The sequence below is a fragment of the Mesoplodon mirus genome (assembly GCF_964341445.2).
Source record: "Mesoplodon mirus genome assembly, chromosome: 17".
Lineage (NCBI taxonomy): Eukaryota > Metazoa > Chordata > Mammalia > Artiodactyla > Ziphiidae > Mesoplodon > Mesoplodon mirus.
This window is the reverse complement of record NC_138993.1, coordinates 32,115,229-32,138,959: the sequence shown is the minus strand read 5'-3', so window position 1 is coordinate 32,138,959 and position 23,731 is coordinate 32,115,229. Positions and strand designations below refer to the sequence as shown.

Below are 23,731 nucleotides of genomic sequence, written 5' to 3'. Positions count from 1 at the left end.
AGAGACCTAAATGAAATGCAGAACCAAGCCTTGCTAATAACTGAGTGATGGGCATTTCAGGCACAGAAGAAGTAGGAAATAAGTATTAATGCTAATGAAATAGTTGTCTATTTATATTTTTTAGCTTATTCTTAACCTCTGCATGTTTATTTTATTTTTTTCTAATTCAGCAAACATTTATTTTAAAATTTTAAAAAAATTATTTACTTTTAAAATTAGTTAATTAATTTTAATTGAAGTATAGTTGATATACAAAATTATATGTTACAGGTGTACAATATACTGATTCACAATTTTTAAAGGTTATATTCCATTTATAGTTATTATAAAATATTGGCTACATTTTCTGTTATACAATATATCCTTTTAGCTTATTTTATACCTAATAATTTGTACCTCTTAATCCTCTACCCCTATATTGTCCCTCCCCACTTCCCTCTCCTCACTGGTAACCACTAGTTTGTTCTCCATATCTGTGTCTGCTAATGAAATAGTTGTCTATTTATATTTTTTAGCTTATTCTTAACCTCTGCGTGTTTATTTTAAATCTACGTTACTCTTTTGAATATTTTTTAGTTTAGTCTAAGAGGACTTGTTTGTTGATAATAATTACTTTAATGTTTCATAATGTGCACAGTGCTTGCTTATCACAGTGATAAGTTTTATGTTTCTTTCTTCCTTACTGTAGAAAATCAGAAGTTGCAGTTGACAGAAGGGTCACATTCACACTACAATATCAATTGCAGCTCCACAAGGACTGCAGTCACCAAGGAGCTTAATTATAATCTAGATGCTCACACATCTACCGAGAGGATCAAGGCAGCTGAGAAGGAAGCCTGTAATGTAGAAAGCAACAGAAAAAAGGAAATGGAACTTCTTGGCTCTGTTTCTAAAAACGAATCCATTCCCGAAGTTGAAGCCCTGCTGGCAAGATTACGAGCTTTATAAATTAAAGTGGTAAAAATGATTAAGCCAAATATAAAGCCGTGCTCTAAGCTATACCACTTGAAAAATTGCTTCTTATATAAGTGACTTTATATGGTTTTAAATTATGATATATATTAGAAAAATAAAACTCAATGCATGATTGCAGTGCTTTTCCTACGTACTTGAGGTCTTGGCTTATTCAAGATTGTAATGGACTTTAATGCTCTTTTTGTCTCCTGGTGTTCATGTGTTCTGTATTTGGTGGTTGAATTTTTATATAATGCTTTAGAGAGCAGGTAGGTGGCCATGTGTTCAGCAATGTGTCCTTAAGAAAATACCATCTTCCCAAGTCACTGTAATTCTTACTTTAGTATTTTCCAACATTCATGAACATCAAATCATCAACCTCAAGTCTTGCTACATACCCATGTATATTTCATTTATGTTATTTATATAGGCCCAGGTTTCTCTTTAATTGGGATCTGTATGCTATCAGCGTACACGGAAGACATAAAACTGAATATAACAGCTATGAGGAAATGATTGGTGAGCTCATTATCATCATTGTTGAATTCATGTTAATTAGACCCTGTAGGAGACTATACAGCAATTGAACGCAGTTCCAAAAATGATAAATAGGAATATATGCTCTCTCTTTGCAAAATGTACATGCCTTTGTATAAAGCGGATGTACACAGTATTACAGTGCTGCCGAAACTCTTAGCCGGGAGAGCATTCCCCCCGCACCACCCCGCCCCCGCCCAGTAATTAGGACTCTAGGATCGAATTGCCATTTTGAAACTTTCCAAATAAGGAATTTTTAAATTTCTGTGAACAAACTTGAAATTGCAGATTCTCTGATCTGACAATCAATAACTTTAACAAAGATCTGAAGTGTTTCAAGGAAAGCTTTCCTATACAAATGTTGCAATTTTACCTCATTGGGGGCATGAAATTAACTCTGTTAATTCTATATCAAAGAAAATAAACTTGTTACTTGCACTAAATGAAAAAAATTGCTTCTTTTTTTTTGTAATTACCATATTCCATGGATTAGCTGGAAGCAGACTGTGCTCTACAGTCTATCTAAGCATCTCTTCTGCTTTATGACATACAATAAGCAAGTGACTGTTCTTTTACCTCCAGTTAAAAAGCAGTTACATGGAACTAGTCTGCGAGGTCCACTGCCTTTTATTTCCTTGTTTAAGTTGTCACCTCCTTTCAGCTCCAAGTTAATAAAGTTAATTAATTAAAACTATGAGCCAGGCCCTGGTTATAGACATTGGGGAACAGAGTGTTATCCACAGCCAAGGTGGGAATAAATTGTTCTCATCTGTATTGCTGAAATGTGCATTTTGCCCTCCAGTTGCAATTCCTGTTTTCCTGAGAGCAAATATTAAAAATCAGGAAAGGTGAAAGACATTTATACATTTAAGCAGATGGAAGACCTAACCACAAGAAAAGAAGTTAAATGAAGGAATTCTGACAGTTCTTAACATAATGTTACAAAGACATGGGATTTTCAGAAATAAAACTGAAATTCAACCCAGTAGTTTGGACACACCAGATGGCAGGTAAATACTCTGTCAACTTAGGGCCGGGGAGCAGACACAGGAGAGAAGCAGCCTGCCCAGTAAAGGGAAGTGAAGATGACACAACCTCCCAGGGGCAGAGGAAGGCAGGGAAGTCCCAAAACTGAGCAATCAGCCCCCAGAGCATCTGTCTGCAGAGGCTGAAGGACAACCTTCAGGCGAGGGCCAGGAACCAGGAACTGTACACACCTGTACTGCATCACCCTCGCTGAGGGAGCCTGTTCCGAACAGGCCTAAATAGGAGGGCTATAGCTATGAGGAGGAAAACACACAACGAAGAGTTGACAGAGGTAAGAGCCAACCAAGAAACATTGGTTTCTGTTGCAGATATTTCTTTCAACAATAGACGGGGGTTATAATTAGGGGTTTAAAATTCATAATATTCCTTTAGTCAACTACAGATGGAAACTGTAGAGATGACCTTTAATTTGAAGGCAGACATTGCGGTACAAGTGTGTGTTTCTGAGCAAACAGATTTTGTTCATTTGAATTAGTGGATAAAAGGCACACTGGTCAGTGCCTTGATGAGGATGTTCCATCCAGGCTAGTGACAAGCCCCTAATAGATTCCCTTCCCCTTTCTCTCACGTCAGGGGAGAGAATTGGGCAAGAACACAGACAACTAAGTGATCACTGAGTGGTCCAAAAGCAAAGACTTGTTGCTAACAAGTTTCCCAATCAAATATTTAAAGTGATTTAAAAATAAGGGGACAATCTAATCACATATGCATGTATGTCCTTTTGTTAACATAGATGAATATTTAAACAAAATGTGCCAAACACCTAGTGTTTATATGAGGAAGTAAACATTTCAGTAATTTATATGAAAAAAATTCTGCTAAATCTAGAAAATGCAATTATTTATACCAAGTAACTCCAAAACTCTTTTAGTTGTTACCATACACCTAAAACCATTATTCAAAAACAGGAGTTATTAATGACTTCAAAATGTTAGTTTAACCACAAATGATTATTTCCTGGGTGATCCGTTCTCATTTTAAAGTATCATAATCCAATGTAGATCTGAGTTTACTAGCTAGAAACTAAATCTATAATGTACATATCTGTGCTACATTTCATCTTATTAATTAAACTTTCATTTATAGATAAACGGGTGGACTGGGAGCATATTTGGTGATTAGTTTTGTGACAACCTTTTGTACAGATGTAACTTTTGGAAAGTTGTAGGTCCTAATATAAACTGCTAATATGAATGAAAATTTTAAAAAGTGGCATTCATTGTCTTTTTCTTCATATTAATTATTAAAAATTTTGAGATCCAGGAATTGTAGCTGGCAGTGACCCAGTCCTCAGTTTTGTCTGGTGAATTGTTGAATGGTAGCTGTTACATGCCCTTGCCAGGCATGACTGTTCTTAAAATACGTCCTAGGGCCAAACTGTTCAAGCATTTTGCTCAAGAGCTACTGTTTAGCAAAACACGTGGAGCTGCCAAAGAACCACAGAGACTGGATGGCATTTCAGAATTGAATCCAAATCTCCCTATATAATGAAAATAATGGAACCTTAAACCATAAAAATTCATTATTCCTAAATAGACCATTGCATTTTAAAATAGGTATGAAGGAAGAGCTTACAGCTAGGGTGGGGATGGGGTTTGAGTTAGAATGAAAGTTAGCTGTGCCCTGAATTAGGGTTTGGCTGTGGTAGTCTCTTCGACTCCTACTCACCTAGTTAGTTGAGTGTCACATTTGTCTGCAACCATACTCTCCCTTCAGCATCTCCAAGAGACAAGAACTTGAAAGGAATCTTAATTTATTTCAGGAAACCTTAAAATGATAGATTTTTCCCCCTCTACTATACATTTTGAAACTCCAGCCATTGGATAAAAAATGTTTTGAAAATTCCAGAAATTGCCTCCTTCCAATGAATATCACTAACATGCTCCAGGTTCTGGCAGATCTTATGTTGTTATACATTTTTTAAGCTATTTGAAATATAAATTTTTTAAAGGGATTCTGTTGATGAAATTAGAAGCCGAATTTTTGGATTATCACTTCAGGACTGCCTATTCATTTTCTTTTATAACAGCCTTTTAACATATTTTAGTAAGTCTATTATTTACCTTAGTTTTTTTTTTAATTGTATCTGAAGTTTGAGACTTTACATTTTTTCTTGGCATTTTTATTCCATGTTATGTCTGGATTAAAAACCTATTTATAAAAATTTCTCCTTTTTCCTTGTTTTCTAACTATGTGTTATTAAAATTTTATTTTAAACATGAATCTCCAATGACAATCTAATGTTAATATTTTATATATAATCTGACGGTGTGATTGATGGTCAAACATTAAGATGCCAGAATAAAATAATTAAACAGATTGAATCAAGCATTCTGATGAATTATTCCTTGAGAGGGAGACCAAGTCCTCAGATGGGTATATTCCAGTTAATTTTTCCCCAAAGTATCTGTTTTCACAGGCATGGCTGATCCTGGTGCAACAGGTCTATCTTTGCCTAAAAAAACAAATATTTATGGTATATTAACCATAAATATTTAATAACATGTATATTTAACTTAATATACTTAATAACATGTATAAAGGCAAATTATAGTTGGTACAGATATATTAATAATATGGATTTTTTATTTACATGCTTTGTCCTAATTTTAAAGTTCAATATGTGTAAAGCATTCTCTGTTAAAATATATCACAATCTAGCAACAAAATTTAGACATCATTATTAAAGTATCCAACCTCTGAGGGAAGGTTGATTTTAAAATGAGGTATTTCTTCCCTTCCCTTCTATCAGGCACAGATAGTTGGCCCTTTCAATGCAAAACCAAGCAGTTGCCTAATAAAAACAAACAAGTGCCTCTCCAGCCTGAAAAAAATGGCATTTCTCTGGAGGGTCTCATCTTGACTCCTTTCCTTTCCTTAATGACCTAACAAGGGCCATTCTGCTGATTGTGAGAGCCGTGACTGACATCCCACACCTGTGGCCTACCCAGAGCGTCAGAGTCCAATTTGACTGGGATAATAAATAAAATCTTGTCGTACTATTATAGGATGTTTGGCAAGGACAAGAATTAAGGCACTTTTATAACTCCCCAAGGAACCTGGTGATATTTCTAACGTGATCTCACACATCATTCTGTCCTGCCTGACCTTCCTTGTATCACCCTCCTGAATTATAGCTTGTATCCGTTACCCTCCCCTCCTTCCACAGCCTCTCCCCCAAATAAAGGAGTGCTGACCCAAAGAAAACAAACCTGATTTTTTTTAACTTTATAAGAAAGTCAGTTAAAATGTCCTAGAACTCACTCCACATGTCTTCTGCAGAACATTTACTACCTCCATTAGATTAAATGTATGTCTCACATTATGAAATGAATACTGAAGGTCTCTTAGAGATTAAAGGACCTCACTGAGAAGTGTCCAGCTTCATGCCTTAGTAACTTCTGGGGTCTCAGGATGTTATAGGAGACATTATGTATTCACCAAGTTCACCAACGTACCACCCACTTTTTCAACTATTAGTTCCTTTATCCTGACAGTCACTTGGAAGTGTTGCCTCTCCTCGGGCACTTTCTCATGCTTCCACTTCGGGAGTTTTTTGATATGTTGTAATAACTTTCCTCATACTCTACAGAGAAGCTTAACAGCTCCTGTCTGATGAGCCGGAGGAGAACACACTTATGTAAGAACAGGCACACTTCAAGGACACTGTTAAGCATAAAGGTATTAGTGGCTCATGGGAATGGCAACCATGCCTGTGGAGACCAGATGCCCTGTTCAGGAGGGTGACCTCGGTCAGGATGACCGTTCTCTGGGCATGCCCCAGGTAGAGCATGAGGAAGGCAAGTTTGATTTTGATAAGCCCCAGTGTTCCTGAGAAGCTGGGCTTCTGCCATCCTTATGGGTTCTCCTCCTCTATACTTGAACCTCCTTTGAGTTCTTTAAGTGTATGGTAACAGCAGTGTTACCCTTCGTTGAGGGCATATGCATTTTACATCTGACCTGTAAGGGTTGAAGGTCTACTGATGGAGAACTGAGAAGCAATAAAGTGAGGGAATCTACACCCACACGTTGAATGGAACGCTGCGTCTCAACTTCCCCTTGTTTCTGTCTGAATAACATTGTCGCCACCATCTTGTCTTCAAGGGGAGCCAATTCCCCTTTAATGCTGAGGTCAAAGCATGGACAAGAGTCCCTTTCCTCCATCCTCCTGCAGAGTTGAGACAAGATAGGATTTTGAAAACACTTCACAGAGCTCTGAGTAGAAAAGCAGAGGGATAGATAGAGGCAGGAAGAAATAGAAAGGCATCCAAGTGAATAAGCAATAGTTATCCTCCACAGCAAACACATACCCCCACCCTGTACCATTTTTAGGAGAAGCTGGTGGGCACAGTCCTCTGGTAGGACAGCACGTGAGGGAGGGGTCTAGTGGCCCATTTCTTAGGAACAACCCAGCCCTCTTACAGCTTTGGATATCCTACAGAATGGCAACCAGATTAATTCCCAGAATTATGGCCCACATACCCATTGGGATTGTCTGGGCATTTTGGCCTTCCCTAAAGCTCAGAAACAAGACACCATGCTTTGCCTGAACTATAAAGTGTTGTCAGCCAACACTATACAGACCATGGGTCGACATCTTTGTTGATTTGGGTTTGGGATGGTGCACTGACTGGAGGGTGTAGGTGGGAACAGAGGACATGCACACACGTGGGGAGTTGGGAGGAGGGCAGAATAGGCCACCGAGATCAGAGGAGATTTGCTGAGCGGTGCTAGAAGGGAGGTCTCTATGGTGAGGGCTGGAAGGAATACTGACGCACAGTGTGTCTGTGTTCAGAGCACGAGAGGACTCAGAGGACAGGACAGCTGCCTTCAAATCGTTCAAAGATTAGTATGGAAAAGATAATGAATGTATCCTTTGTGTATCCAGAGGATAGAGCAGGGGCCAACAGCCTATAATGGGAAAGTATTTTAACCATAGAGCCGCCCAGTGAGAGGCTGTCCTTCAAGGTTATGAAGTCATTGAGACTTAGAATTCAAACAAGTAAAGACGCGGAGATCACCTTCCTCCCCACGGATACACCAGAAATACAGCTACACGTGGAACAACTCCTACAGAACACCTACTGAACGCTGGCAGAAGACCCCAGACCTCCCAAAAGGCAAGAAACTCCCCAAATATTTGGGTAGGGCAAAGCGGAGGGATTCCCGCACAGAGGATCGGTGCCGAGCGGCACTCACCAGCCCGAGAGGCTTGTCTGCTCGCCCGCCGGGGCGGGCGGCGCTGGAAGCTGAGGCTCAGGCTTCGGTCAGAGCGCAGGGAGAGGACTGGGGCTGGTGGCGAGAACTCAGCCTGAAGGGGGCTAATGAGCCACAGCTAGCCGGCAGGGAGTCTGGGAAAACTCTGGAGCTGCCGAAGAGGCAAGAGACTTTTTCTTCTCTCTTGGTTTCCTGGTGCGCGAGGAGAGGGGATTAAGAGTGCTGCTTAAAGGGGCTCCACAGATGGGCGCGAGTCACAGCTGAAAGCGCGGAGCCCAGAGAAGGGCGTGGGACGCTGGGGCTGCTGCTGCCACCACCAAGAAGCCTGTGTGCGAGCGCAGGTCACTGTCCACACCGCCCTTCCGGGAGCCTGTGCAGCCCGCCACTGCCGGGGTCCCGGGATCCAGGGGCGGCTTCCCTGGGAGAACGCACGGCGCGCCTCGGGATGGTGCAACGTCACGCCGAACTCTGCCACTGCAGGCTCGCCTCGCACTCCGTGCCCCTCCCTCCCGCCCGGCCTGAGTGAGCCAGAGTCCCCGAAGAGGCTGCTCCTTTAACCCTGTCCTGTCTGAGCAAAGAACAGATGCCCTCCGGCGACCTACGCACAGAGGCGGGGCCAAATCCAAAGCTGAGACCCAGGAGCTGTGAGAACAAAGAAGAGAAAGGGAAACCTCTCCCAGCAGCCTCAGAAGCAGCGGATTAAACCTCCACAATCAACTTGATGTACCCTGCATCCGTGGAATACATGAATAGACAACAAATCATCCCAAATTGAGGAGCCAGGAGTCAGTGCTGTGCCTCTGAGGTGGGAGAGCCAACTTCAGGACACTGGTCCACAAGAGACCTCCCAGCTCCACATAATATCAAACGGCAAAAATCTTCCAGAGATCTCCATCTCAACACCAGCGCCCAGCTTCACTCAACGACCAGCAAGCTACAGTGCTGGACACCCTATGCCAAACAACTAGCAAGACAGGAACACAATGCCACCCATTAGCAGAGAGGTGGCCTAAAATCATAAAAAGTCTGCAGACACCCCAAAACACACCACCAGACGTGGACCTGCCCACCAGAAAGACAAGATCCAGCCTCATCCACCAGAACACAGGCACTAGTCCCCTCCACCAGGAAGCCTACACAACCCACTAAACCAACCTTAGCCACTGGGGACAGACACCAAAAACAACGGGAACTACGAACCTGCAGCCTGCAAAAAGGAGACCCCAAACACAGTAACATAAGCAAAATGAGAAGACAGAAAAACACACAGCAGGAGAAGGAGCAAGATAAAAACCCACCAGATCTAACAAATGAAGAGGTAATAGGCAGTCTACCTGAAAAAGAATTCAGAATAATGATGGTAAAGATGATCCAAGATTCTATTTCCCAGATCCAAAATCTTGGAAATAGAATAGACAAAATGCAAGAAACAGTTAACAAGGACCTAGAAGAACTAAAGATGAATCAAGCATCGATTAAAAACACAATACATGGGGCCTCCCTGGTGGCGCAGTGGTTGAGAGTCCGCCTGCCGATGCAGGGGATACGGGTTCGTGCCCCGGTCTGGGAGGATCCCATATGCCGCGGAGCGGCTGGGCCCGTGGGCCATGGCCGCTGGGCCTGCGCGTCCGGAGCCTGTGCTCCGCAACGGGAAAGGCCACAACAGTGAGAGGCCCGCGTACGGAAAAAAAAAAAAAAAAAAAAAAACACAATACATGAAATAAAAAATACTCTAGACGGGATCAATAGCAGAATAACTGAGGCAGAAGAACGGATAAGTGAGGTGGAAGATAAAATAGTGGAAATAACTGCTGCAGAGTAAAATAAAGAAAAAAGAATGAAAAGAACAGAGGACAGTCTCAGAGACCTCTGGGACAACATTAAATGCACCAACATTCGAATTATAGGGGTTCCAGAAGAAAAAGAGAAAAAGAAAGGGACTGAGAAAATATTTGAAGAGATTATAGTTGAAAACTTCCCTAATATGGGAAAGGAAATAGTTAATCAAGTCCAGGAGGCACAGAGAGTCCCATACAGAATAAATCCAAGGAGAAATACACCAAGACACATATTAATCAAAGTGTGAAAAATTAAACACAAAGAAATCATATTAAAAGCAGCAAGGCAAAAACAACAAATAACACACAAGGGAATCCCCATCAGGATAACAGCTGATCTCTCAGCAGAAACTCTACAAGCCAGAAGGGAGTGGCAGGACATACTTAAAGTGATGAAGGAGAAAAACCTGCAACCAAGATTACTCTACCCAGCAAGGATCTCATTCAGATTTGATGGAGAAATTAAAACGTTTACAGACAAGCAAAAGCTGAGAGAGTTCAGCACCACCAAACCAGCTTTACAACAAATGCTAAAGGAACTTCTCTAGGCAAGAAACACAACAGAAGGAAAAGACCTACAATAACGAACCCAAAACAATTAAGAAAATGGGAAGAGGAACATACATATCGATAATTACCTTAAATGTAAATGGACTAAATGCTCCCACCAAAAGACACAGATTGGCTGAATGGATACAAAAACAAGACCCATATATATGCTGTCTACAAGAGACCCACTTCAGACCTAGAGACACATACAGACTGAAAGTAAGGGGATGAAAAAAGTTATTCCATGCAAATGGAAACCAAAAGAAAGCTGGCGTAGCAATTCTCATATCAGACAAAATAGACTTTAAAATAAAGACTACTAGAAGAGACAAACAAGGACACTACATAATGATCAAGGGATTGATCCAAGAAGAAGATATAACTATTGTAAATATTTATGCACCAAACATAGGAGCACCTCAATACATAAGGTAAATACTAACAGCCATAAAATGGGAAGTCGACAGTAACACAATCATAGTAGGGGACTTTAACACCCCACTTTCACCAATGGACAGATCATCCAAAATGAAAATAAATAAGGAAACACAAGCTTTAAATGATACATTAAACAAGATGGACTTAGTTGATATTTATAGGACATTCCATCCAAAAACAACAGAATACACATTTTTCTCAAGTGCTCATGGAACATTCTCCAGGATAGATCATATCTTGGGTCACAAATCAAGCCTTGGTAAATTTAAGAAAATTGAAATTGTATCCAGTATCTTTTCCGACCACAATGCTATGAGACTAGACATCAATTACAGGAAAAGATCTGTAAAAAATATAAACACATGGAGGCTAAACAATACACTACTCAATAACGAAGTGATCACTGAAGAAATCAAAGAGGAAATTAAAAAATACCTAGAAACAAATGACAATGGAGACACGACCACCCAAAACCTATGGGACGCAGCAAAAGCAGTTCTAAGGGGGAAGTTTATAGCAATACAATCTCACCTTAAGAAACAGGAAACATTTCGAGTAAACAACCTGACCCTGCACCTAAAGCAATTAGAGAAAGAAGAACAAAAAACCCCCAAAGCTAGCAGAAGCAAAGAAATCATAAAAATCAGATCAGAAATAAATGAAAAAGAAATGAAGGAAACGATAGCAAAGATCAACCAAACTAAAAGCTGGTTCTTTGAGAAGATAAAAAAATTGATAAACCATTAGCCAGACTCATCAAGAAAAAAAGGGAGAAGACTCAAATCAATAGAATTAGAAATGAAAAAGGAGAAGTAACAACTGACACTGCAGAAGTACAAAAGATCATAAGAGATTACTATAAGCAACTCTATGCCAAGAAAATGGACAACCTGGAAGAAATGGACAAATTCTTAGAAATGCACAACCTGCCAAGACTGAATCAGGAAGAAACAGAAAATATGAACAGACCAATCACAAGCACTGAAATTGAAGCTTTGATAAAAAATCTTGCAACAAACAAAAGCCCAGGACCAGAGGGCTTCACAGGCGAATTCTATCAAGCATTTAGAGAAGAGCTAACACCTATCCTTCTCAAACTCTTCCAAAATATAGCAGAGGGAGGAACACTCCCAAACTCATTCTACGAGGCCACCATCACCTTGTTACCAAAACCAGACAAGGATGTCACAAAGAAAGAAAACTACAGGCCAATATCACTGATGAACATAGATGCAAAAATCCTCAACAAAATACTAGCAAACAGAATCCAACAGCACATTAAAAGGATCATACACCATGAGCAAGTGGGGTTTATTCCAGGAATGCAAGGATTCTTCAATATATGCAAATCAATCAATGTGATACACCATATTAACAAATTGAAGGAGAAAAACCATATGATCATCTCAATAGATGCAGAGAAAGCTTTCGACAAAATTCAACACCCATTTATGATAAAAACCCTGCAGAAAGTAGGCATAGAGGGAACTTTCCTCAACATAATAAAGGCCATATATGACAAACCCACAGCCAGCATCGTCCTCAATGGTGAAAAACTGAGACCATTATCACTAAGATCAGGAACAAGACAAGGTTGCCCACTCTCACCACTCTTATTCAACACAGTTTTGGAAGTTTTAGCCACAGCAATCAGAGAAGAAAAGGAAATAAAAGGAATCCAAATCGGAAAAGAAGAAGTAAAGCTGTCACTGTTTGCAGATGACATGATACTATACATAGAGAATCCTAAAGATGCTACCGAAAAACTACTAGAGCTAATCAATGAATTTGGTAAAGTAGCAGGATACAAAATTAATGCACAGAAATCTCTGGCATTCCTATATACTAATGATGAAAAATCTGAAAGTGAAATCAAGGAAACACTCCCATTTACCATTGCAACAAAAAGAATAAAATATCTAGGAATAAACCTACCTAAGGAGACAAAAGACCTGTATGCAGAAAATTATAAGACACTGATGAAAGAAATTAAAGATGATACAAATAGATGGAGAGATGTACCATGTTCTTGGATTGGAAGAATCAACATTGTGAAAATGACTCTACTACCCAAAGCAATCTACAGATTCAATGCAATCCCTATGAAACTACCACTGGCATTTTTCACAGAACTAGAACAAAAAATTTCACAATTTGTATGGAAACACAAAAGACCCCGAATAGCCAAAGCAATCTTGAGAACGAAAAATGGAGCTGGAGGAATCAGGCTCCCTGACTTCAGACTATACTACAAAGCTACAGTAATCAAGACAGTATGGTACTGGCACAAAAACAGAAAGATAGATCAATGGAACAGGATAGAAAGCCCAGAGTTAAACCCACGGACATATGGTCACCTTATCTTTGATAAAGGAGGCAGGAATGTACAGTGGAGAAAGGACAGTCTCTTCAATAAGTGGTGCTGGGAAAACTGGATAGGGACATGTAGAAATATGAGATTAGATCACTCCCTAACACCATACACAAAAATAAGCTCAAAATGGATTAAAGACCTAAATGTAAGGCCAGACACTATCAAACTCTTAGAGGAAAACATAGGCAGAACACTCTATGACATAAATCACAGCAAGATCCTTTTGGACCCACCTCCTAGAGAAATGGAAATAAAGTCAAAAATAAACACATGGGACCTAATGAAACTTAAAAGCTTTTGCACAGCAAAGGAAACCATAAACAAGACCAAAAGACAACCCTCAGAATGGGAGAAAATATTTGCAAATGAAGCAACTGACAAAGGATTAATCTCCAAAATTTATAAGCAGCTCATGCAGCTCAATAACAAAAAAACAAACAACCCAATCCAAAAATGGGCAGAAGACCTAAATAGACATTTCTCCACAGAAGATATACAGACTGCCAACAAACACATGAAAGGATGCTCAACATCTTTACTCATTAGAGAAATGCAAATCAAAACTACAATGATATATCATCTCACACCAGTCAGAATGGCCATCATCAAAAAATCTAGAAACAATAAATGTTGGAGAGGGTGTGGAAAAAAGGGAACACTCTTGCACTGCTGGTGGGAATGTGAATTGGTACAGCCACTATGGAGAACGGTATGGAGGTTCCTTAAAAAACTACAAATAGAACTACCATATGACCCAGCAATCCCACTACTGGGCATATACCCTGAGAAAACCATAATTCAAAAAGAGACATGTACCAAAATGTTCATAGCAGCCCTATTTACAATAGCCCGGAGATGGAAACAACCTAAGTGCCCATCATCAGATGAATGGGTAAAGAAGATGTGGCACATATATACAATGGAATATTACTCAGCCATAAAAGAAATGAAATTGAGCTATTTGTAATGAGGTGGATGGACCTAGAGTCTGTCATACAGAGTGAAGTAAGTCAGAAAGAGAAAGACAAATACTATATGCTGACACATATATATGGAATTTAAGGAAAAAAATGTCATGAAGAACATAGGGGTAAGACAGGAATAAAGACACAGACCTACTAGAGAATGGACTTGAGGATATGGGGAGGGGGAAGGGTAAGCTGTGACAAAGTGAAAGAGCAGCATGGACATATATACACTACCAAACGTAAGGTAGATAGCTAGTGGGAAGCAGCCGCATAGCACAGGGAGATCAGCTCGGTGCTTTGTGACCGCCTGGAGGGGTGGGATAGGGAGGGCGGGAGGGAGATGCAAAAGGGAGGGGATATGGGAACATATGTATATATATAACTGATTAAATTTGTTATAAAGCAAAAAAAAAAAAAGAATTCAAACAAGTCCTTATGAGGGACATTGGAGGTCATCTAATTCAAACCCCTTATTCTTCATCTGAGGGATGAATGGACTCACTCCCCCATCGGAGCCCCTGTCTCCTTGCTCTTTGTACTCTCCGCCCTTATCACACAGCCTCCTTCACCTAGTTACTTCAGCAAGCAAAGGCCAGTCTCTGTTTATTGGGAGGTAATGAAGGAATCTATTACTCAGGTAGAAGGTTAGCATATATGAGTCCTGGAGGATTTTGTCACTCTCGGAGTCTGTGTTCTGTGACTTTATGAAATCATAAGTGGGCACCCTAGCCTTGGGCTTATCACCTTTGAGCCATCACACACTCCACTTGCTTATCTGAGGGTCATAATAACTGTCCTGGTTTATTCATGTACCTTCACCAGGTCTTGCAACTGAAATAAATCAGCCCCATTCTAGAAAGAAGGGGTCTGGAAAGGCAAAAAACCTAGTGGGAAAGCATAGCTGCTAAGGATCTGGGCTGGTGTGCTGCCTAGGTCTGAGCAATAGAGCAGCTCATTCCCAGCATGTGGAAAACATTAATGTGGGCTAAGCACTGCTCCAAGCATGTTATGTGTCTTGTCTCACTTTATGTGTGTAACAGCCTCATGAAGGAGAGTTGCTTTTGGAGCGCATTTTACCAGTGAATGAGTAGAGAAGTTAAATAATGTATCCATGGTCATCAGCCAGTAAGGATTGAACTCATAATTAAAATCTAAGCATTCGAAAACTCCAGACCCTGTGATCTTAAGCTATACTGTCTCCTTTTGCGATTCTAAAATGCCTTCTAGAAAAACAGTGGAGATGTAAGACTCAAACACCCTGCCTGCTCCATGTTTTGCAGACAGTTTTATAGTTGCCCTTAGAGATGACTCAGCTTCATTATTTTGTTTCAAAATGCTATGATTTCCCAGAATCTCCTATACCTACATATCAAAGATGAAAATAGATAATTTTATAAAATATTTTCTCATTTGAATTCCTGTCATCAATGTTTCTCTTTGAGTACAGTATTGTCAAATAATCACACATAAGGTGACTAAGTTTAAACATGAACATTTGTTGCCATTGTTGTTGGTCAAAGACAGAAATGTTGGGTCCTCTGAGGTTGGTTGACTTTGCAGACACTGCTCCCACTAGGAATGCTTTTCCTGCACAGATGAACAGCTTGTCAAGCCCTCCGTGTTTTGAAGACTCGTGAGATTTCTGTTAGTATGGTATGTACAAAAGATGAGTTCTTCCCAAACTGTTAGCCTCTCAGCAAAATAACAATGTACATCATTTTTGTTTTTCCCTTGGCTTCCTTTTTTCTTTCTGAATTTAGGGGGAAATGGAAGTACAATACATAAGTTGTAACTTTGTTAAGACTTATTTGTTGCCAAAACAATCACTTTGTTTAAAATAGGCCTTTTAATAATATCTAGAAAATTGAGTACATTTGAGCTTGGGGTTTTTTAAAAAAATAAATTCAAAATGTGTAAAGTTTTTAGTTTTCAGTTCACTCATCAGGGTATTTCTCATACCTTTGATTAGTATAGTAAGCTGTGCATTTTGGATTAACATTTTTTGAGAGATTTCTGAATTCCATTATTTGGATGAGCAGCAATTTATGTTCCAATCATACTGAAGATAAGAGATTTATTGTACATGAACTGAACTGGGTATTGGCCTCCCATAAGTATGCTTCTTCCATTCTATAGTCAGCAATACTAACAAATAAATAATTGAATTTTTAAAAGATAACTTAAATGAAAAGCAAACTTGCCTGTTATTACTAAAACATTCCAGTATAAAGTTTCTATCTGTCCATCCTTTTTGTTCCCAAATTTAATTCTTTAAAGTTAAAAGTTGCTGACATTATCCTTACACACAAATCTAGTGGCATACGTCTCCAGTATCTGACTTGCTTACAGAAAACAAGCTCTATGTTTTGTTAATTACCGTATCTTCAGTGTCCTGCATGGTACCATAAAGCTTAATAAAATTTACTCCAACTGTGTTGCAAATAATTAATGAACAATTCATTTAATGAACGAAGACTGAAGGATCTGTTAGAGAATGATCTTGATTTATTCTTGGACAACTCTGACCATTTTGCTAAAGTCCAGCTATGCATATAAAATGCCAATTAGATGCAAGAGCCAATCATAAGCTGTTCAGATATCAGTCCTTACCATAAACCCACTCATTCAATAATGCCAGGGACTCTGCTAAAACTGGGGATATAAGGCTCAAGAAACAGAGCTTCTGCCGTTGAGGGGTGTATAAGTCACCAAGGAAGAAAAACAGAGTAAGTGTGCTTGGTCTAGGAAACAGGCTTTAGGACAATGGGAGGCTAACTGTGTTGATGGGGGGTCAGGGAAGCTCTCCTGGGTAGTGACTTAATTCACGTAGAGAGAATGGTAAATTAGGCAGGCAGAGAGAGCTCCAGGTAGAGGGAACAATATAGACAGAGGCCCTGAAGATGGAAACAGAATGAAATTTTCATTTGGGGGCACAAAATAAGTCTGAGGTTGAGTGGCAGGTAACCAAGCTAGCATCCTACTTTGTCTATAACAACACACAGACATATGTTTTTCTTGAACCATTAGAATTTTTTATTTAATTTGATAGAAGGTTGTATAAATTTTGTTAAGCCACCTACAAAAGGAAAATAACTAACAATTACTCATGGTATCAAACATCCTAAGTTTTATTTCATCTTCATAAAAGCAAAATCTAACTAAATTAGGAGGCTTCAAATTTTTATTAATTTTACACGCATCAAGATTTATATTGAGGTATTCCAAGGTGAACATCTGTTACTATATTAATTATAGCAAAAATTAGTCTGTACTAAATTATCTTGGTATTTAAGGCAAGCATATCACCTTCCTACCTGATACATTTTCAGTATATGCTTTCATGTGTTTATTTTAGAAAATAACCATAGCAGACTTCCGGGTAAGATGGCGGAAGAGTAAGACGCGGAGATCACCTTCCTCCCCACGGATACACCAGAAATACAGCTACACGTGGAACAACTCCTACAGAACACCTACTGAACGCTGGCAGAAGACCCCAGACCTCCCAAAAGGCAAGAAACTCCCCACATACCTGGGTAGGGCAAAGCGGAGAGATCCGCACACAGAGGATCGGTGCCGAGCGGCACTCACCAGCCCGAGAGGCTTGTCTGCTCGCCCGCCGGGGCACGCAGTGCTGGAAGCTGAGGCTCGGGCTTCCGTCAGAGCGCAGGGAGAGGACTGGGGCTGGTGGCGAGAACTCAGCCTGAAGGGGGCTAATGTGCCACAGCTAGCCGGGAGGGAGTCCGGGAAAACTCTGGAGCTGCCGAAGAGGCAAGAGACTTTTTCTTCCCTCTTGGTTTCCTGGTGCGCGAGGAGAGGGGATTAAGAGCGCTGCTTAAAGGGGCTCCACAGACGGGCGCGAGTCGCGACTGAAAGCGCGGAGCCCAGTGACAGGCGTGGGACGCTGGGGCTGCTGCTGCCGCCGCCAAGAAGCCTGTGTGCGAGCGCAGGTCACTGCCCACACCGCCCTTCCGGGAGCCTGTGCAGCCCGCCACTGCCGGGGTCCCGGGATCCAGGGGCGGCTTCCCTGGGAGAACGCACGGCGCGCCTCGGGCTGGTGCAACGTCACGCCGACCTCTGCCGCTGCAGGCTCGCCCCGCACTCCGTGCCCCTCCCTCCCTCCCGGCCTGAGTGAGCCAGAGTCCCCGAAGAGGCTGCTCCTTTAACCCTGTCCTATCTGAGCGAAGAACAGACGCCCTCCGGCGACCTACACGCAGAGGCGGGGCCAAATCCAAAGCTGAGACCTAGGAGCTGTGAGAACAAAGAAGAGAAAGGGAAACCTCTCCCAGCAGCCTCAGAAGCAGCGGATTAAAGCTCCACAATCAACTTGATGTACCCTGCATCTGTGGAATACATGAATAGACAACACATCATCCCAAATTGAGGAGCCCGGAGTCAGTGCTGTGCCTCTGAGGTGGGAGAGCCAACTTCAGGACACTGGTCCACAAGAGACCTCCCAGCTCCACATAATATCAAACGGCGAAAATCTTCCAGAGATCTCCATCTCAACACCAGCACCCAGCTTCACTCAACGACCAGCAGGCTACAGTGCTGGACACCCTAAGCCAAACAACTAGCAAGACAGGAACACAACACCACCCATTAGCAGAGAGGTGGCCTAAAATCATAAAAAGTCTGCAGACACCCCAAAACACACCACCAGACGTGGACCTGCCCACCAGAAAGACAAGATCCAGCCTCATCCACCAGAACACAGGCACTAGTCCCCTCCACCAGGAAGCCTACACAACCCACTAAACCAACCTTAGCCACTGGGGACAGACACCAAAAACAACAGGAACTACGAACCTGCAGCCTGCAAAAAGGAGACCCCAAACACAGTAACATAAGCAAAATGAGAAGACAGAAAAACACACAGCAGGAGAAGGAGCAAGATAAAAACCCACCAGACCTAACAAATGAAGAGGTAATAGGCACTCTACCTGAAAAAGAATTCAGAATAATGATGGTAAAGATGATCCAAGATTCTATTTCCCAGATCCAAAATCTTGGAAATAGAATAGACAAAATGCAAGAAACAGTTAACAAGGACCTAGAAGAACTAAAGATGAATCAAGCATCGATTAAAAACACAATACATGAAATAAAAAATACTCTAGATGGGATCAATAGCAGAATAACTGAGGCAGAAGAACGGATAAGTGAGGTGGAAGATAAAATAGTGGAAATAACTGCTGCAGAGCAAAATAAAGAAAAAAGAATGAAAAGAACAGAGGACAGTCTCAGAGACCTCTGGGACAACATTAAACGCACCAACATTCGAATTATAGGGGTTCCAGAAGAAGAAGAGAAAAAGAAAGGGACTGAGAAAATATTTGAAGAGATTATAGTTGAAAACTTCCCTAATATGGGAAAGGAAATAGTTAATCAAGTCCAGGAGGCACAGAGAGTCCCATACAGAATAAATCCAAGGAGAAATACGCCAAGACACATATTAATCAAACTGTCAAAAATTAAACACAAAGAAATCATATTAAAAGCAGCAAGGCAAAAACAACAAATAACACACAAGGGAATCCCCATCAGGATAACAGCTGATCTCTCAGCAGAAACTCTACAAGCCAGAAGGGAGTGGCAGGACATACTTAAAGTGATGAAGGAGAAAAACCTGCAACCAAGATTACTCTACCCAGCAAGGATCTCATTCAGATTTGATGGAGAAATTAAAACGTTTACAGACAAGCAAAAGCTGAGAGAGTTCAGCACCACCAAACCAGCTTTACAACAAATGCTAAAGGAACTTCTCTAGGCAAGAAACACAACAGAAGTAAAAGACCTACAATAATGAACCCAAAACAATTAAGAAAATGGGAATAGGAACATACATATCGATAATTACCTTAAATGTAAATGGACTAAATGCTCCCACCAAAAGACACAGAGTGGCTGAATGGATACAAAAACAAGACCCATCTATATGCTGTCTACAAGAGACCCACTTCAGACCTAGAGACACATACAGACTGAAAGTAAGGGGATGGAAAAAGATATTCCATGCAAATGGAAACCAAAAGAAAGCTGGAGTAGCAATTCTCATATCTGACAAAATAGACTTTAAAATAAGGACTACTAGAAGAGACAAAGAAGGACACTACATAATGATCAAGGGATCGATCCAAGAAGAAGATATAACAATTGTAAATATTTATGCACCCAACATAGGAGCACCTCAATACATAAGGCAAATACTAACAGCCATAAAAGGAGAAATCGACAGTAACACACTCATAGTAGGGGACTTTAACACCCCACTTTCACCAATGGACAGATCATCCAAAATGAAAATAAATAAGGAAACACAAGCTTTAAATGATACATTAAACAAGATGGACTTAATTGATATTTATAGGACATTCCATCCAAAAACAACAGAATACACATTTTTCTCAAGTGCTCATGGAACATTCTCCAGGATAGATCATATCTTGGGTCACAAATCAAGCCTTGGTAAATTTAAGAAAATTGAAATTGTATCAAGTATCTTTTCCGACCACAATGCTATGAGACTAGATATCAATTACAGGAAAAGAGCTGTAAAAAATACAAACACATGGAGGCTAAACAATACACTACTTAATAACGAAGTGATCACTGAAGAAATCAAAGAGGAAATTAAAAAATACCTAGAAACAAATAACAATGGAGACACAACGACCCAAAACCTATGGGATGCAGCAAAAGCAGTTCTAAGAGGGAAGTTTATAGCAATACAATCCCACCTTAAGAAACAGGAAACATCTCGAATAAACAACCTAACCTTGCACCTAAAGCAATTAGAGAAAGAAGAACAAAAACATCCCAAAGTTAGCAGAAGGAAAGAAATCATAAAAATCAGATCAGAAATAAATGAAAAAGAAATGAAGGAAACGATAGCAAAGATCAATAAAACTAAAACCTGGTTCTTTGAGAAGATAAAAAAATTGATAAACCATTAGCCAGACTCATCAAGAAAAAAAGGGAGAAGACTCAAATCAATAGAATTAGAAATGAAAAAGGAGAAGTAACAACTGACACTACAGAAATACAAAAGATCATGAGAGATTACTATAAGCAACTCTATGCCAATAAAATGGACAACCTGGAAGAAATGGACAAATTCTTAGAAATGCACAACCTGCCAAGACTGAATCAGGAAGAAATAGAAAATATGAACAGACCAATCACAAGCACTGAAATTGAAACTGTGATAAAAAATCTTCCAACAAACAAAAGCCCAGGACCAGATGGCTTCACAGGCGAATTCTATCAAGCATTTAGAGAAGAGCTAACACCTATCCTTCTGAAACTCTTCCAAAATATAGCAGAGGGAGGAACACTCCCAAACTCATTCTACGAGGCCACCATCACCTTGATACCAAAACCAGGCAAGGATGTCACAAAGAAAGAAAACTACAGGCCAATATCACTGATGAACATAGATGCAAAAATCCTCAACAAAATAGTAGCAAACAGAATCCAACAGCACATTAAAAGGATCATACACCATGATCAAGTGGGGTTTATTCCAGGAATGCAAGGATTCTTCAATATACGCAAATCAATCAACGTGATACACCATATTAACAAATTGAAGGAGAAAAACCATATGATCATCTCAATAGATGCAGAGAAAGCTTTCGACAAAATTCAACACCCATTTATGATAAAAACCCTGCAGAAAGTAGGCATAGAGGGAACTTTCCTCAACATAATAAAGGCCATATATGACAAACCCACAGCCAGCATCGTCCTCAATGGTGAAAAACTGAAACCATTTCCACTAAGATCAGGAACTAGACAAGGTTGCCCACTTTCACCACTCTTATTCAACCTAGTTTTGGAAGTTTTAGCCACAGCAATCAGAGAAGAAAAGGAAATAAAAGGAATCCAAATTGGAAAAGAAGAAGTAAAGCTGTCACTGTTTGCAGATGACATGATACTATACATAGAGAATCCTAAAGATGCTACCAGAAAACTACTAGAGTTAATCAATGAATTTGGTAAAGTTGCAGGATACAAAATTAATGCACAGAAATCTCTGGCATTCCTATATACTGATGATGAAAAATCTGAAAGTGAAATCAAGGAAACACTCCCATTTACCATTGCAACAAAAAGAATAAAATATCTAGGAATAAACCTACCTAAGGAGACAAAAGACCTATATGCAGAAAATTATAAGACACTGATGAAAGAAATTAAAGATGATACAAATAGATGGAGAGATGTACCATGTTCTTGGATTGGAAGAATCAACATTGTGAAAATGACTCTACTACCCAAAGCAATCTACAGATTCAATGCAATCCCTATGAAACTACCACTGGCATTTTTCACAGAACTAGAACAAAACATTTCACAATTTGTATGGAAACACAAAAGACCCCGAATAGCCAAAGCAATCTTGAGAACGAAAAATGGAGCTGGAGGAATCAGGCTCCCTGACTTCAGACTATACTACAAAGCTACAGTAATCAAGACAGTATGGTACTGGCACAAAAACAGAAAGATAGATCAATGGAACAGGATAGAAAGCCCAGAGTTAAACCCACGCACATATGGTCACCTTATCTTTGATAAAGGAGGCAGGAATGTACAGTGGAGAAAGGACAGTCTCTTCAATAAGTGGTGCTGGGAAAACTGGATAGGGACATGTAAAAGTATGAGATTAGATCATTCCCTAACACCATACACAAAAATAAGCTCAAAATGGATTAAAGACCTAAATATAAGGCCAGACACTATCAAACTCTTAGAGGAACACATAGGCAGAACACTCTATGACATAAATCACAGCAAGATCCTTTTTGACCCACCTCCTAGAGAAATGGAAATAAAGACAAAAATAAACACATGGGACCTAATGAAACTTAAAAGCTTTTGCACAGCAAAGGAAACCATAAACAAGACCAAAAGACAACCCTCTGAATGGGAGAAAATATTTGCAAATGAAGCAACTGACAAAGGATTAATCTCCAAAATTTATAAGCAGCTCATGCAGCTCAATAACAAAAAAACAAACAACCCAATCCAAAAATGGGCAGAAGACCTAAATAGACATTTCTCCACAGAAGATATACAGACTGCCAACAAACACATGAAAGGATGCTCAACATCTTTACTCATTAGAGAAATGCAAATCAAAACTACAATGAGATATCATCTCACACCAGTCAGAATGGCCATCATCAAAAAATCTAGAAACAATAAATGCTGGAGAGGGTGTGGAAAAAAGGGAACACTCTTGCACTGCTGGTGGGAATGTGAATTGGTACAGCCGCTATGGAGAACGGTATGGAGGTTCCTTAAAAAACTACAAATAGAACTACCATATGACCCAGCAATCCCACTACTGGGCATATACCCTGAGAAAACCATAATTCAAAAAGAGACATGTACCAAAATGTTCATAGCAGCCCTATTTACAATAGCCCGGAGATGGAAACAACCTAAGTGTCCATCATCGGGTGAATGGATAAAGAAGATGTGGCACATATATACAATGGAATATTACTCAGCCATAAAAAGAAATGAAATTGAGCTATTTGTAATGAGGTGGATAGACCTAGAGTCTGTCATACAGAGTGAAGTAGGTCAGAAAGAGAAAGACAAATACTGTATGCTAACACATATATATGGAATTTAAGAAAAAAAAAATGTCATGAAGAACATAGGGGTAAGACAGGAATAAAGACACAGACCTACTAGAGAATGGACTTGAGGATATGGGGAGGGGGAAGGGTAAGCTGTGACAAAGTGAAAGAGCGGCATGGACATATATACACTACCAAACGTGAGGTAGATAGCTA

The 23,731-nt window shown here is 40.1% G+C and overlaps 1 protein-coding gene across 1 annotated transcript in view; it reads left to right on the top strand.

Moving 5' to 3' along the window:
* Window positions 1–4,826, top strand: part of DIAPH3 (diaphanous related formin 3) — a 542,576-nt gene extending 537,750 nt beyond the window's left edge. Inside the window, exon 28 of the mRNA XM_082601893.1 lies at window positions 689–4,826. Coding sequence (XP_082458019.1) covers window positions 689–948 — 260 coding nt within the window. The 3' untranslated portion in view covers window positions 949–4,826. The remainder of the gene's footprint in view (window positions 1–688) is intronic.
* Window positions 4,827–23,731: the final 18,905 nt, after the last annotated feature.